At 40.8% G+C, this 18,033-nt stretch overlaps 1 protein-coding gene across 2 annotated transcripts in view; it reads left to right on the top strand.

Moving 5' to 3' along the window:
* The window catches only part of LOC126175077 (alanine--glyoxylate aminotransferase 2, mitochondrial-like), a 171,884-nt gene that overhangs the window by 141,418 nt on the left and 12,433 nt on the right, over positions 1-18,033 (top strand). For both annotated transcript variants that reach the window (XM_049921606.1, XM_049921605.1), the window contains exon 8: positions 5,483-5,704. In XM_049921606.1, coding sequence (XP_049777563.1) covers positions 5,483-5,704 — 222 coding nt within the window. The remainder of the gene's footprint in view (positions 1-5,482; positions 5,705-18,033) is intronic.

Below are 18,033 nucleotides of genomic sequence, written 5' to 3'. Positions count from 1 at the left end.
CTCCTGTTTGCCCCATTTTTCCAATGATTTGTAAGTGAGATTTACCAGTGGAGTTCCATTGTAAAATAAATGAATATTAAGTTATCAGTTGACATCCCCAAATAATATCCTAAACATCCTCCACACTGAACTCTCCACAAAGTATGATTTACATTTTCTGGGGTATAACTTATCTAGGTGAGATTTAAATACCACAAAGTAAGAATGTAAAGTAAATGGATAGATAAAAAATCTACTCACCAAGCAGTGGCAGGGGAACACACACACACAAAAGGATTTGCCTATTACAAGCTTTTGGAGCTAGTGGCTCCTTGTGTGGATTGTGGTTTATTAGTCTCATAACGTACCTAATCTAAATCATTTGATCCAGGTACAGGAGACACGTCAAAATTTTGGTAAAGTTTTACCATATACATGCAACACCTGATTTTAACAAATGGTACCATAAAAAAATACACATACCATTAAAAAAACTAACACTTAATTACAACAACTGATTTTAACAAATGGTATCATAATAATAATACAATTTTGTTACACATACAATAAAAGACTAACAATTAATTACCCCTTGCTCAAATTATCATGTCATCCTCTATGAATTCTACTGAATAGTAGCATTTCTCCCACAGAATCTGCTGTAGCCTTATTTTTAGACTCTCTGGCTTCATATTAAATATATTTTTGCCCATTCGCTTGTTATATATTATCATCCCCATATACTGTGGAGTTCATGCATATAATTTCAAATGGTGTGTGGGTAACATAAAATTATTTTTATTTCTTGTATTGTATGGGTGGTTAAAATGATTTTCCTAAAATAATTTTTGTCTGCTGTGTACAAAGATTATAATTTCATAAATGTATATGGAGGGAACTGTTAGGATTTGCAGGTTCTGAAATAATGGGCGACAAGATTCTGTTTGGTGTGCACTACACATGTATCTTATAATTTTCTTTTGCAGTTTCAGTATTCGAGACACACTACTTGAATTTCCCCAGAAAATGATACCATACCTAATGACAGATTCAAAATAACTATGATATGCTATTTCTCGTGTACTCATGTCAGTAGAGTTAGCTAGTATTTGCATTGCAAATGCAAAGCTGCTTAGTTTATTTGATAGGAACTCAATATGTGTACTCCAGTTTAAGTTGTTGTCCACATTTAGTCTTAGGAATTTGACTGTGTTAATTTCTTCCATAGGATGATTGCTATGATGTACTTGATCCACACATTTCAAATGTTTGGTTTCGAAATGTACCATATTGGTTTTTGCAATGTTCAGTTTCAAGCCATTTAACTGGAACCAGTTTTCTAGAATACCCATTGCGCTCACAATGTAGCTCTGAATTTTTTCTGCATCATCTTCAATTAAAACAGAAGTGTCATCCGCAAACAGAACTGATGAGGAATGTATATTTATGGGCAAGTCATTTACATAGAATAGGAACAGGATTGGCCCCAAAATGGAGCCTTGAGGTACCCCTTGTGATACTGTACCCCATTTAGAATAATAATTCACTGCATTTTATGTGACACTTACCATTTGCTTTCTGTTGTGCAAGTATGATGTGAGCCATTTCAGAGCTTTGTCCTTAATCCCATATTTGTTTAATTTGTAGATAAGCAAGTCATGGTTCACGGAGTCAAATGCTTTTGAAAGATTGCAGAAGATACCTGCGACTTTACTCCTCTGATCCAATGATTTGCATATCTTCTCAATAAAGTTATTTACTGCATCCAGTGTGTTTTTTCCTTGTTGGAATCCAAATTGGTTACTTACAATAATATCAGTTTTTACGATAAAATTTTTGATCTGATTTGTAGCTGGGCGATAGTTTCCCATATCTTCCCTCGATCCTTTCTTGAACAGAGGTATCACTTCGGCTTATTTTAACACATCAGGAAAGCACCCCTGTTCAAAAGATTGGTTGATTATTTTAGCTAGCGAGGGTGCTATTATGTCATATACTGCTTTAATCACTTTACTTGGTGTCCCATCCCACCCAGCAGAATTTTTATTTTTTAATGACAATATAACATTTTTCACATACTTTATTGTGACTTTTTTTAAATCTGTGAGATACTCAGCTTCTTGGTCGAGTCTGATATCCTGCTATATCAACTTCTGACTTTGCTACATTTATGAAGAATTCATTTAAACACTCTGATATTTGAGCTGGGTTTACAACAACATTATCATCTACTTTAATCTTAGTTATTTCATTACTACTGACTTTAACACCTAACTCTGATTTGACAAGAGACCATGCTGCCTTTGCCTTACTATTATGTTGTAAAATAAACTTATTGTTTGCCATTTGTTTTGCTGCCTTTACAACTTCTTTGAATATGGCTTTATAATGTTTCACATACACAGCAAAATGTCTGTTTTTGTTATATTTCAGTTCATTATGTAGTTGCCTCTTTCTGGCACTAGAAATTTTTATACCCTGAGTTATCCATTTAATCTTCATAGTCATTTTGTTACATTTGGTTTTAAGTGGAAAAGTTCCATTAAATATTTCAAGAAAGCTACCAAGAAATTTGTTAAAGTTAGTACTACTTGAGATACAGCTGTCATAAGGCCATTCAGCCTATCTTTACTTACTGCTGAATATAGTTAGGTTTTTTTCATTGAAGTTCCTTTTCATGTGGCTTTTGCCACATGAAATTTCTTTATAGAGTTTTGGTAGTTCCCTGAATGATGCGGAGTGGTCAGAGATTCCTAAATCCAAGCAAAATTTATTAACATCTTCAAACACATAATCTTTTAAAATATTATCAATACAGGTCGCTGACTGTGCATTTATTCTAGTGGGTTGCAAGAAGTTTGCTTTGAAGCCAAAGTTTTTTATTAAGTCATTGAATTTGGACACATCATTGCTGTCAGCTATGATATTAATATTGAAATCAGCAGCTATTATAATATTTTCCCTTTTTTCTTTATTAAGATTTTCAAGAAGGCACTTAAATTTGACCAGGAAAGCTTCAATTGTAGTTTTGTCTGGTACTCTGTAAATAGAAACTACTAAGACATTTAGGTCCCTTAACTCGATACAACAGCTTTCAAATATACATTCTTCATTCAAATGATTAAAATCATTCTCATTTCATATTTCATGTCAGAATGAGTAAGTATGCAAGAACCTCCACGTGATTTCTCTCGTCTACAAAAACTGTTAGCTAACTCGAAATTTTCGATTTTATTAAGAATTTTAATATTACCACATGTAAGCCAATGTTCATTGAGACAGATAACTCTAATATTTTTAAATTCTGAAAGAATAATTTGTAAGTCGTCAAGTTTATGATTTTTGTTTGAAAAATCGGCACTGAGACTGTTTATATTCAAGTGCATTATACATGGACACACTTTTTTATTTATGGGTTCAGGCATAGGCCTACTCTTTCTTGGGTACTGTTTCGGTCTCACCGTTTCTGTTAGCAAACACTGTTTCCCATCCCCATCATTACTTACAAGTTTCCCTTATTATTCAGAATTTTACATGTATCAGCAAACATTTTACTGAGAATTCTGGATCCTAGCCTATTTAAATGAAGACCGTCTTTACCCAGGCATTTATTGTTTAAGAACTTGTTCGGATTTATAAACACAGCTCCTAGCTTGTTACAGATTTCATTTACATCACGGTTTATTCTGTCTATGTATTGATCACTGGCGGATTGTCTGTATACAATGCCACTCACTACAATTCTAGATGTTTTGTAGAGATTACTGGCTGATCAAATTAAGTTTTTTGCTTCACTTACAATTTCCTCTTCAGTGTTGCTTCTAAGAGAATTTGTACCTATGTGAATGAAGACTCCTTTATAATTCTTCCGAGAAGCCTCTGCTGGACCATTCTGTGACCTATGTATGTTGGTGAAGTGTTTGTTCAACTGGCGAGTCTTGATTCCTGGGCGAACATCTACTTTGCATTTTGGCGCTACCACATTTTTGATCAGAGAATCGCCAATAATAAGGAAGTCATTTGTTTTGTTTTGTTTTTCGTTACTCAGGTTGGCAGAAGAGTTGAAGGGGAAGGAAGAGGAGTGAAGGAAAAGGACTGGAGAGGTCTAGGAAAAGGGGTACAGTTCAGAAAATTACCCAGAACCCCACATCAGGAGAGACTTACCAGATGGGATGAGAAGGAAAGACTGATTCTTGGGGACTGCACCAGACAAGATTTGAAAACCTGAGAGCTTGAAGGTGGAAGACAGGGTAATATGGAAGACAGGGATTACTACTAAACATCTTCACTCTTATTAACTCATGCTTGATGTTTAGTGGTAATCTCTGTATTGCATATTACCCTGTCTTCCACCTTTACCGGTAAGCTCTCAGGTTTACAAATCTTGTCTGGTGCAATCCCCAACAATCAGTCTTTCCTTCTCATCCCATCAGGTAAGTCTCCCCTGACCCAGGGTTCTGGGTGACTTTTCGGAACTGCACCCCTTTCCCTAAACCTCTCCAATCCTTTTTCCTTCACTCATTTTCCTTCCCGTTCAACTCTTCTGCCAGTAGAAGGAGCCACTGGCCCCAAAAGCTTGTAAATTTCAAATTCTTTTGTGTGTGTTTTCCCCTGCTGTCACTTGGTGAGTAAATTTTTTTTATCTATCCACTTACATTATATTATCAATGATTTATTATTTTTGTTGTTACAAAGTAAGAATGGTTATTTTTGACAACTTTGATAACAAATTTAAATCATAACTACATCAGCAGAGATACAGTCATTCAAGAGCGCCCCTCCTACCTCTTGGGGGAAGGAAAAAGTATAGTGTAGCCACACGTTTTTCTTTTAAGAAAATTATTTACAAGTTGGTGTTACATAGATTTTTGACAGGGTCACAAGTGGAACTTATATTATAGCTACTTGTATGTTGCCATTCATCTTCCAAAATATTAAAAATACTTGATACACCAAGCTCCCCCCATCCCCCTCCAAAACAAAACTGTTGTATGGGCACCCTCGCAGTCATTGGTAACTCCGGTCTTGATGCTGTTAGATCCTCTGAGTCTGAGTCTCTGACATATAATTTTAATTCTGACTTTAAAAAAGAACTTACATTTTTTTGTTTTTACCATGCAAACACTGAAATGTTATTACTGAACGTAAAATATGTTCTAAAAAGGTAAGGAATATCAACATTTCTCTTTAAAAATACTTCCAATATAAATGCAAAAGATTTGAAAAAGTAATTCAAGACTAGTATTATTTTACAAATTTATAGACTAAAACAATATTATTAAACTGTTTTTGTACAAATATTATGTTTTTGTAAAAATATCCTAGGTAGTGCAGGTTTGTACATTTAATATGTGTCAGCAGCCTCAGCACACTGCTTTGTACAAAAGAAATTATGCCTGCCAAAACAGGAAATTGTTTGCATCATCTTACTGAAAATAACTTTTTGTGGATCAATGCTCTAAACAACAGAAATCTGAATGTTTCTATAATTTACTTTCAACAGGTGCAAACTGGGTTTGGAAGAACAGGAGATCACTTCTGGGGATTTGAGGGGCATGATGTGCAGCCTGACATTGTAACAATGGCAAAAGGTATTGGTAATGGATTCCCACTGGCAGCTGTCGTCACTACAACAGAAATTGCACAATCTTTAACGAAATCCTTGCATTTCAACACATTCAGTGGAAATCCACTTGCCTGTGCTGTCGGAACAGCTGTTCTGGAGGTATGGTAAAATATCCATTCTGCTCAAGATATAATTTTACTTTTGAAACTTCCTTGCAGATTAAAACTGTGTGCCGGACTGAGACTCGAACTTGGGACCTTTGCCTTTCGCGGGCAAGTGCTTTACCATTTGAGCTACCCAAGCATGACTCACGCCCCATCCTCACAGCTTCACTTCTGCCAGTATCTTGTCTCCTACCTACCAGTGAACTTGCCCCCGAAAGGCAAAGGTCCCAAGTTCGAGTTTCAGTCCGGCACACAGTTTTAATCTGCCAGGAAGTTTCATATCAATGCAGATTCTGCTGCAGAGTGAAAATCTCAATTTGAAATTTTACTTTTATTCACCCTTCAAATGGGATATGTGACATAGAGTAAATGTTTTACTTAACAACAAATAATATATCACTGTGTAACTCCAAATGCAGGAAACATCACACTTGAACCAATGTAGTGTTGTTATCTAGTTCAAAGTGAAAGCTGCCATGGAGTGTTGCGTTAGCTACCGCAGGCCAGTAAGCACAGTATGGGGACATATATCTTATAGCAACATGTATGCAAAAGGATTGTGAAACAAACGAGCTGTATAGCAGCAATAGCCAGAGCAAGCAAGATGTTGTCACCATTCAAGGACAAGAACCATGTTATAAGCTATGTGATGGGGAGCTGGGTAATAGAGCAACAAATACGCCCTGGCACTGTGTAAATAACTGTGAATTTTGAGGCAGATTCATTGAGTCAAGCAGCACCACCACAATGCCAGGACTATGCTACACGATGAGACGACTGGGCACTGCCAGCTGCAGCTATCGGTTCGAGATTGGGCCAGAGCTACTGTCTTCTGCATTAAGTCCATCCTGTCAGACTTGGTGCCACAGTGCTGCCCGCCTGCTGTCTGTGCCTGCTGCCATCACACTACAGCCAGGGGGCAGCACGTCGTGTCCCATGCACACAGTCTTCCCTCGTCACCATGGTGGACACTAGCCTGGCCTGAGTCACCTGGGCACAGGGCACAGGTATTCTGCAGATGAAAGCAGTCACAGTATGAAAAGGAGAATGCTACTGATGTCAAGGTCTCGGTGAACTGATGGGTCACTATATTTCTGCCAGACTGACGTTAGCATCACAGGGCACTGACACATGTACCTCTTTGCTGGGGCTGATGTCAGCTGTCTGTTGGCCATTGCTAGCTTGCTGCATCAGAGTAGGGCATGTCTGCCTCACCTTGTCAGTGACAAGATGTTTAACTGAAGTCTAATAAAAAATTTCACACTAACACCAGTCCATCACTTGGCCCCACTGGTCCATCATTCCACTGCTTGCCCTGTAGAGTAGTGCCTGAAATCAGTGTCACATCCTGCAGAATCGTGTCGGGAGGGTTATATCATGAACAGTGGGCAGTGGAGAGTGTATCAACCCCCACAGCGTGACGTCTGATCTGTATCCTACAACTGCTATATGTGGATGGGGATGATGACTTGACCACTGTGGATGTGCAGTTTCATCTACTCATGGTGGGATGGGTGCAGTCTTTCAGCTTTTTTTCTGTTCTGCATGTGAGTGTCACGGCAACTCAGTTGTTTTTGCCAGGTGTTGAGTTGTGCTTGTAAGATCAGTATGCGACAGGTGAACACACATGGTATTTCGAGGTGACGTAAATATATGTGTTAATTTCTACCTGGTTGATACGGGGAATATGGATGTCATGAGCAAGAAGTGTCACTCACTGTCTAGTAGTATATAAGCTGTAGCCATGTACAGTGATTCAGGAGGTAAAGCTATGTTTAGTCATTGTTTCAATACTTAGGACTGGTTATGAGCAGTCAATCAGGCAAGAGTAGTTGAGTTATTTTAAGAAGTGATACAATTGTGTTACAGTTACGTGTTCTAGTAATTCGTTTTTGTTTTGTGCACAACAAGGAATATGGCGGGATATTTAGGCACGTAAAGTAGTGGGAGGTTTGGGATAGTGGTGTGTTTGAAGTATTTCTCCCATTTGTGTTTGTGTGACTGATAAGAGGTAATCACTTTGTGGTCAGTACCACAGGAAGCAGGTCTGTCAGTACTGCCAGGGGGCACCACATGGAGGTGTTTAAAATTTTAAGAGGTGAAATAGATAAATTTTGAGTGAAGAATGTGGAGCTGGCTAGGAGATTAAAGAGCACTTGATGCTGAAGAGAACGCTACAGCTTATCGCAAAACTCCAAAGTATGGAGAGAAGTTTCAGAAAGAGCACTACAATTAGTTGATTGAAAATGGGTCTTGGGACATGAGGAATATGTTGATTATGGAGAGAAGGAAAAAAGGAAAAGCAGAAGGGAGGAAGGAGGAAGCTGAAAGGGAGTGGAGCAGGCTTGTGGATAGTTAAACTGTTCCTGCAGGGCAGCTGATTATCATGAATGTACTTAAACCTGTTGATCTTGTGAAGAGTAAGGAAAAACATGATGAATGAGTGGATGACTTTTTACGTGGGAAGATTAAGCATGTGAGGGGAACAAAAAGGACACAGATAGAAGAACTGTTGTTGGAGTTTAAAGACTTGTTCTTTCCATGTGGGCCACTGCCTGCAATGCACACGGTGCAACACAGGATTCCTGATGGGAACAAAGCACCAGTGTAATGGAGGCTGTACAGGATGCCACAGTCTCTGCAGACAATTTTTGAAGAGTTTGTCTATCAACCGTTAGCTGCTAGCATAACAGCAGACGAGCATCAGTTACCCATATACTGAAAAAGTCTACAGACATTACAAGGAAGTACCGATTACGCTGCAGCTACTGCCATTTGAACAGTAAGACAATAACAGATGCTTGCCCCATTCTAGACATCATGAAAACCATTGAAAATCTTGGGCAGTGCCAGTATTTCTCGATGATGGTCTTAAGGAGTGGGTACTATCAGTTGGAGGTGGCTGCAGAGGATAGATAGAAGACTGTGTTTTCAATACCTTGGGGATATTACCAGTGTAAAAGAATGTCATTTGGTTTAAAATGCACCAGCAATATTCCAGCATTTGGTTGGTGGGAGTGTTGAATGGATGAAAGCCTTATCAACATTTGGCATATATGGATGACATAATTGTTCTTTCAAGGGATATGCAAGACTACCAACTGAGATAAGTGCTAAAGAGGTTACAAGCTGTACATTTAACACTGAGTACTGAGAAGTGTCATTTTACACTGGAAGAAGTAAATTACTTGGGTCATGTACTTAGCTAGAAAGGTGTGAAGACTAATCTGTGGTTAATACAGGGGGTGCAAGATTTCACACTGCCTGGAAAAAGCAAAGAGTTCCAGTTTCCAGTCTTTCTTGGGCCTCATAAATTATTATCAAAAATTCGTGAGAGGGTAGCACAACCACTTGTGCAATTACTAAGAAAAGATATCAAATTTGTGTGGTCTGAGGAGTGTCAGAAAGCACCTGAAGGGTTAAAGTTAAGTGTAGATGATAGGTGCAGTGTTGGTATTTGTGCACTTTTGGACAGAATTTATAGTATTGTGCGATGCATTAAACCATGCTCTTGGGTGTGTTTTGAGCCAGGTCAATTGCATCAAAACACATGAATGGAGCTGAGAGTAATTATTCTACCATGCAGAGAGAGATGTTTAGCCTAATGTATGTAGTAGTATACTTCCATTGTTACCTGTATAGGAGGAAGTTTAAAGTAGTGACTGACCACGATGCTTTGAGGTGGTTACTAAGTTTGAAGGACCCACCTAGTAGACTGACGAGGTGGCCATTAAAACTCAGTGAATTTGGGTACAAAGTACTCCACAAACCAGGGAAGAAATATGGAAATGTGGATGCACTAAGCAGGAAGGTCGGGCACTGGATCAAGACTTAACTGAGTGGCAAGCAGCACAAAGTGCTGAGTTTAATGTGAGCAGTACAGTAAGTAGCAGCAGTTTGGTATGTGTGATGATTTGTTATGTAAGGAGATGAGATTGGGGCGACAAGTGGTTGTGCCAGTGAAGCTAAGGGAAGAGGTGCTAAGAGAAATGCATGATCATATTTTGTCTGGCCATGAAGGGTGCAGAGCAATGAATCAGAGGATGACAGAGAAATACTGATGGAGAGGAAGAAAAGGTGATGTCGATCAGTATGCAAGGAATTGTGTGCAGTGTGCGCAATGTCAAGATGTAAGTTGGAAGCAAGTGCTGTTGCAGAGGCTGCCAGAAGTGACTTAACCATTTCAGGTTATTGGGGTGAATGTGTTAGGTCCATTTAAACAAACTCCAGCAGGGAATCATTTTGTGCTGACTGTAACAGACCACTCTTCTTGTTACATCGAGATGGTGCTGATGCTGGACCGGAAGGCAGTCACAGCTGTGCAAGCGTTGGTGAACAGATGGATGTTGAAGCCTGGTGTGTCAGAGATAATAAATAATGGATCAAATCATGAACTTCATGTCAGATTTGATGAAGAAGTTGTGTTGGTTGTATAAATGGGTAAATTAAGAAGTAGTCCACTTGATCCCAATCAAATTGTTCAGTGTAGTGGGAGGGAATGAGGGAGGGGGTGATTGAGTGAAAGAAATGGGATAACAAAAGGGTGACATGTATAGATAAGCATAAACTAATCAAACAATGGAAAATCCAGGATGGAATGTAACAATACCAGAGAAGGAAAGTTGTTACTCACCATATAGCAGAGATGCTGAGTCACGATAGGCACAACAAAAAGATTCACACACTCATAGCTTTCGGCCATTAAGCCTTTGTCAGCAGTAGACACACATACACACACGCACACACACACTCACGCAAATGCAACTTGCACACACGTCTGCAGTCTCAGAGAGCTGAAACTACACTGCGAGCAGCAGCACCAGTGCATGATGGGAGTGGCAACTGGGTGGGGGTAAGGAGGAGGCTGGGGCGGGTAAGGAGGAGGGATAATATGGTGGGAGTGGCGGACAGTGAAGTGTTGCAGTTTAGATGGAAGGCAGGAGAGAAGGTGCGGAGGGGGGAGGGGGTAAGTAGTGGAAGGAGAGAAATAAAAATAAGAAGAAATTAAAAGACTGGGTGTGGCAGTGAAATGACAGCTGAGTAGTGCTGGAATGGGAGCAGGGAGGGGGCTGGATGGGTGAGGAAAGTGACTAACGTAGGTTGACGCCAGGAGGGTTATGGGAACATAGGATGTATTGCAGGGAAAGTTCCCACCTGCGCAATTCAGAAAAGCTGGTGGTGGTGGGAAGGATCCATATGGCACAGGCTGTGAAGCAGTCATTGAGATGAGGGGTATCATGTTTGGCAGCGTCTTCAGCAACAGGGTGGTCCACTTATTTTTTGGGCACAGTTTGTCGAAGGCCGTTCATGTGGACAGACAGCTTACTGGTTGTCATGCCTACATAGAATGCAGCACAGTGGTTGCAGCTTAGCTTGTAAATCATATGACTGGTTTCAGAGGTAGCCCTGCCTTTGATGGGATAGGTGATGTTAGTTATCGGACTGGATTAGGTGGTCGTATGAGGATGTATGGGACAGGCAACCCCGTGGGCATCTTTCCCCCTGGCCGATGCTGCATTGCCTGTGGGAGCATCTTCATGTTGATTTTGCTGGGCCCTTCCTAAATCAGTATTGCCTCATTGTAATGGATGCCTATTCCATTTCCCTATGTGGCACGTTGTCCGTCCATGTCCATGGCAGCCACTATTTCATCAGTCTAAGATTTTTGCCACTGAGGACCTTCCATGTATCATGGTTACCGATAATGGCCCCCAGTTTGTTTCTCAAGAATTTACATCTTTTTGTCAGGCTAGTGGTGCTTGCATTCTCACAGTTCCCCCATTTCATCCTCAATCTAATGGTGAGACCAAATGTATTGCTAGGTCCTGTTTCCAATGCCCCTGCTGAAGCCTCTGGCACTGACTGCAATGAGGGTTAGGTTAGAGAATCCCCTCCCTAGGCCCGACAAGACGCCTCCTGAGACGCGGCAAGATAGGAGTAGGCAAAATGCAACAGGGAATAACAATATTAATGTGATAATAGTAAACTGCAGGAGCGTCTATAGAAAGGTCCCAGAACTGCTCTCATTAATAAACGATCACAACGCCCATATAGTACTAGGGACAGAAAGTTGGCTGAAACCAGACGTAAACAGTAACGAAATCCTAAACTCAGATTGGAATGTATACCGCAGAGACAGGCTGAACAGTGAAGGGGGAGGCGTGTTTATAGCGGTAAGAAGTGCAATAGTATCGAAGGAAATTGACGGAGATCCGAAATGTGAAATGATTTGGGTGAAGGTCGCGGTTAAAGCAGGCTCAGACATGGTAATTGGATGTCTCTATAGGCCCCCTGGCTCAGCAGCTGTTGTGGCTGAGCACCTGAAGGATAATTTGGAAAATATTTCGAGTAGATTTCCCCACCATGTTATAGTTCTGGGTGGAGATTTTAATTTGCCGGATATAGACTGGGAGACTCAGACGTTCATAACGGGTGGCAGGGACAAAGAATCCAGTGAAATTTTTTTAAGTGCTTTATCGGAAAACTACCTTGAGCAGTTAAACAGAGAACCGACTTGTGGCGATAACATATTAGACCTTCTGGTGACAAACAGACCCGAACTATTTGAAAAAGTTAACGCAGAACAGGGAATCAGTGATCATAAAGCGGTTACGGCATCGATGATTTCAGCCGTAAATAGGAATATTAAAAACGGTAGGAAGATTTTTCTGTTTAGAAAAAGTGACAAAAAGCAGATTTCAGAGTACCTGTTGGCTCAACACAAAAGTTTTGTCTCAAGTACTGATAGAGTTGAGGATCAGTGGACAAAGTTCAAAACCATCGTACAATATGCCTTAGATGAGTATGTGCCAAGCAAGATCGTAAGAGATGGAAAAGAGCCACCGTGGTTCAACAACCGAGTTAGAAAACTGCTGCGGAAGCAAAGGGAACTCCACAGCAAACATAAACTTAGCCAAAGCCTTGCAGACAAACAAAAATTACGCGAAGCGAAATGTAGTGTGAAGAGAGCTATGCGAGAGGCGTTCAATGAATTCGAAAGTAAAGTTCTATGTACTGACTTGGCAGAAAATCCTAAGAAATTTTGGTCTTATGTCAAAGCGGTAGGTGGATCAAAGCAAAATGTCCAGACACTCTGTGACCAAAATGGTACTGAAACAGAGGATGACAGACTAAAGGCCGAGATACTAAATGTCTTTTTCCAAAGTTGTTTCACAGAGGAAGATTGCACTGTAGTTCCTTCTCTAGATTGTCGCACAGATGACAAAATGGTAGATATCAAAATAGACGACAGAGGGATAGAGAAACAATTAAAATCGCTCAAAAGAGGAAAGGCCTCTGGACCTGATGGGATACCAGTTCAATTTTACACAGAGTACGCGAAGGAACTTGCCCCCCTTCTTGCAGCGGTGTACCGTATGTCTCTAGAAGAGCGTAGCGTTCCAAAGGATTGGAAAAGGGCACAGGTCATCCCCGTTTTCAAGAAGGGACGTCGAACAGATGTGCAGAACTATAGACCTATATCTCTAACGTCGATCAGTTGTAGAATTTTGGAACACGTATTGTGTTCGAGTATAATGACTTTTCTGGAGACTAGAAATCTACTCTGTAGGAATCAGCATGGGTTTCGAAAAAGACGGTCATGTGAAACCCAGCTCGCGCTATTCGTCCACGAGACTCAGAGGGCCATAGACACGGGTTCACAGGTAGATGCCGTGTTTCTTGACTTCCGCAAGGCGTTCGATACAGTTCCCCACAGTCGTTTATTGAACAAAGTAAGAGCATATGGACTATCAGACCAATTGTGTGATTGGATTGAGGAGTTCCTAGATAACAGGACGCAGCATGTTATTCTCAATGGAGAGAAGTCTTCCGAAGTAAGAGTAATTTCAGGTGTGCCGCAGGGGAGTGTCATAGGACCGTTGCTGTTCACAATATACATAAATGACCTGGTGGATGACATCGGAAGTTCACTGAGGCTTTTTGCAGATGATGCTGTGGTGTATCGAGAGGTTGTAACAATGGAAAATTGTACTGAAATGCAGGAGGATCTGCAGCGAATTGACGCATGGTGCAGGGAATGGCAACTGAATCTCAATGTAGACAAGTGTAATGTGCTGCGGGTACACAGAAAGATAGATCCTTTATCATTTAGCTACAAAATAGCAGGTCAGCAACTGGAAGCAGTTAATACCATAAATTATCTGGGAGTACGCATTAGGAGTGATTTAAAATGGAATGATCATATAATGTTGATTGTCGGTAAAGCAGATGCCAGACTGAGATTCATTGGAAGAATCCTAAGGAAATGCAATCCGAAAACAAAGGAAGTAGGTTACAGTACGCTTGTTCGCCCACTGCTTGAATACTTCTCAGCAGTGTGGGATCCGTACCAGATAGGGTTGATACAAGACATAGAGAAGATCCAACGGAGAGCAGCGCGCTTCGTTACAGGATCATTTAGTAATCGCGAAAGCGTTACGGAGATGATAGACAAACTCCAGTGGAAGACTCTGCAGGAGAGACGCTCAGTAGCTCGGTACGGGCTTTTGTCAAAGTTTCGAGAACATACCTTCACCGAAGAGTCAAGCAGTATATTGCTCCCTCCTACGTATATCTCGCGAAGAGACCATGAGGATAAAATCAGAGAGATTAGAGCCCACACAGAGGCATACCAACAATCCTTCTTTCCACGAACAATACGAGACTGGAATAGAAGGGAGAACCGATAGAGGTACTGAAGGTACCCTCCGCCACACACCGTCAGGTGGCTTGCGGAGTATGGATGTAGATGTAGATGTAGAGGGCGTCACTATGGAGAGGTCATCCCTGGTCCTGCCCTATGGCATCTGACAAGTGAGGGGATGGCGCACCAACCTGTCCAAAAACGGTTCAAATGGCTCTGAGCATTATGCGACTTAACTTCTGAGGTCATCAGTCACCTAGAACTTAGGACTAATTAAATCTAACTAATCTAAGGACATCACACACATCCGTGCCCGAGGCAGGATTCGAACCTGCAACCGTAGCGATCGCTCGGATCCAGACTGTAGCGCCTAGAACTGCACGGCCACTTCAGCCGGCCCAACTTGTCTCCTCATCAGTTCCGCAATGGCTTGCCAGTGGCTGTCTGCCACACGCTGCAGCAGCAGCCGTCATCGGGTGATGAAAAGGTTGCCAGCACAGTCAGTGGTGTTTTATGTGACTCGTAATATCAGTCACTTGTGAGATCGGTGTTTTTTTTTTTTTTTTTTTTTTTTTTTTTTTTTTTTTTTTTTTTTTTGCAGTACCAGTGCTTTTCGGTACCAGTGTTTTTTTACTGTACCATGCGTGTTTTGGTACCTACTGTTTTTTATGTATGTGTGTATAGATATGGTTTTCCCACTCCCTAGTGGAGGGGAGCGATGTAACTTCACTCATGACATATGCAATTCCAGAGCGTGTGTGTCCATACAGTTCACAGGCCCACTTAGGGAGGCCACCTGGGTCGGCCCCCTCGCACTCTCTGATGAGCCGCCAAAGAAACAACATTATTTAAGTGATCGCAAATGAGTGCTTGGCCTATTCTTTACGCTGTATTACTGTTGTCCAGTCAATGTGTTCTATACTACGCACAAACTGTATCTTATGTGTTGCTCTATAATGTACTATGTCCCATAAATCATGTTTGTTTTTGCTTTAACAATAGGATTTTCTGCTACATGAGTATGCCACAGCACAGTGTATTTTCATAAGCAAACAAAAGACCTAATTACTGGTGATCAGTGGAGTATATAAAATTACTTGCCCGACTGTGATAAGTTTTGTGTTGGTCAGTCAGGCAGAGATGCAGCAGCTAGGTTGGCTGAACACGAATGCAGGTGGAGGTTGCAGCACAATGACTCCACATTTGCTGAGCACATACTGAGTGGAGGTCTCAACTATGTTAGCAGTCCCATGTCCTCCACTCAGCCAACAAAAGCGTAAGCCTCAACCTGTTATAAGCCTGGGAAATCAACAACAGTCCTGATTTAAAATTAAATGACCAAATGCAGTTTAATACTTCCCTTCTTTTAAACTTTTTAATTCTCACTGCTTTCCAAATGCTTCCCACCTGTCTATTCCTCCATTTTCCTGTATTTATTTATTATGATTGGCCATTTACTAAATATATTCTATTGTTATGATTGTCAGTTCTATAGTTTACTCTGTTTATGTATCATTTTACGTATATATTACCTTTTCAAGTAATTCCTTAGTACTCTTGTAAAATTAAAAAAAAAAATATTTGGCTCATTAACTTAAATTGTTATGTAGACACTGTTTTTAAGTTTAGTGTTAATGCTTTTCCTGGTATGCTTCCTTTATATTTATTTACTGTCCAATGAGTTACCTTTTTAATTGCATTAGCTGTCCATGCATGAACAGATTTCTGTGATGAGCCTAATCCACTACCCAATTCCATTGGTATCTCTCATCATGAGCCTAGCCCACCCATCTGAGACCTGTCATTTCCCACTGATGCATGGGCCATGCCTGTCAGGTCTAGTCTTTCTGAGCTGCCCACAGACCGGGTCCATTTATGGGTGGGGGCAAATTGGCAGATTTTTAGCCAGGACTGTGTTGCTTGCTTGACAGGCCAGAGACCATGGGCAACAGATTTCAGGAGACATGAGTACGTCTTGACCAAAAAGTACATCATACATTATGGCGTTTTTGAGACATTATTTGATTGTAAGAAGTTTCACACTTTGAAAGTAGTTTATATTATCGAGAGGAAGTATGTGCAATGCTAGGAAGAAAATTGTGGCAGTTTTGGGCAGTTTGTAAAAAAATGGATTGCTGAAAGGCAACATTCCAGATATATAGATCTGATTTAGAATCTAAGGGCATTCCTCTGATATGAATATTCAATATGCTAGTGAAAGGGCATTCTTGAACCTTTGTTAAGTACAGTAATTCATAATAACTGTAAAATAATGGACATAATACAGTTACAGGTAACAGCCTGAAACAATGAGCATACTACAAGCAACTATTGGCACTTACTATAGTGTCAGTTTATACCACTCATCCCCTATACCCCCTTTTACGCTTCTTTCAAGAAGCCTACACAGTCTGCCGGAGCAACAATTCAGCCACTGGCTTGCTGAAAACTCACGGACTTCCTAAATGAGGCCCATCGTGGAAATCCCTGTGTCTGTGTACCTGCTGAGAAGCCAGATTGCCATGTCCGGAAACTGCAGGTACCAGTCAGAAGATTATATATTCACTAATGCACAAGCAGGGACTGGTGATGTTCAAGAATCTAGTAGAAATATCCATGATGATGATGATGATGATGATGATGATGATGATCGGTTTGTGGGACACCCAACTGCGCGGTCATCAGCACCCATACAAAGTCCGCATTTTTACACAGTCCAATTTTTTACTCATTCCAATCTACCCACTGTCATGAATGATGATGACGATGATAATGATAATGATGAAATGAAGAGGACAACACAAACACCAAGTCCCCGGCCAGAGAAAATCCCCCACCCAGTTGGGAACTGAATCCCGGACCCCGTGATCCAGAGACAGCAACACTAGCCACTAGCTGCTAAAATCTGATCGTTTGTGGCCAGCTATTATTGCTGCACTGCCAAAGATGGCATTTAGCACGTGTCCGAGCTTCCGTCTAGAAGAGTAACTTCTATTTCAGTGTTGTGTACAAACATAATAACTTCTCAGACGATGGCCTTGTAGGGCTAAACATGGTTAAACAAATAAATTAAGCCTGTAGAACATTCATAATATTGTGTTTTTCATTTATGAAACTGATTGAATTTTTACAAAAAATCAGAATCGTTGGCCAGCAATTAGCTTCAGGAGGCGGGACTAAGTAACACAGATAGACAGATGTGAAAGTATATAAAAAACTGTGCTGTTAGCTTTTGGAACTCTCAGAAAGAAACAATTCCCCCCCTCCCCCAACGCGCACACATACACTCTCTCTCTCTCTCTCTCTCTCTCTCTCTCTCTTACACAAGGACACTCAACTGCATCCAATGAACTCTTTACCCCTTTTGACCAGTGCAACCACACATCCTCAAAATACATATGAACAACCATTCCAACTGTCACATTGTAGCAGGCATCAAAGCTCCTACTACTTGCACCTTCAACACTTCATGCAGAGCCTCCTGTCAACATTTAAGAGGTACCAACCATTTCCTGGAACATCTCATATCCATCCCCATCCCCCATCTTTTTTGTCTGGGGTCATAGTGACACGGAACTCTTCTATTTCCTGCAACAGGTTAACTCCTTTTTACAATTCAAGTTCACTAGCACCTATGCCAAATCTGAATTCTTCTTCCTTGAAGCTCAAATCCAAAGCTC

Source organism: Schistocerca cancellata, chromosome 3 (assembly GCF_023864275.1).
Source record: "Schistocerca cancellata isolate TAMUIC-IGC-003103 chromosome 3, iqSchCanc2.1, whole genome shotgun sequence".
NCBI lineage: Eukaryota > Metazoa > Arthropoda > Insecta > Orthoptera > Acrididae > Schistocerca > Schistocerca cancellata.
Note: the sequence above shows the minus strand (reverse complement) of the source record. Positions and strands in the feature narration are given on the sequence as shown.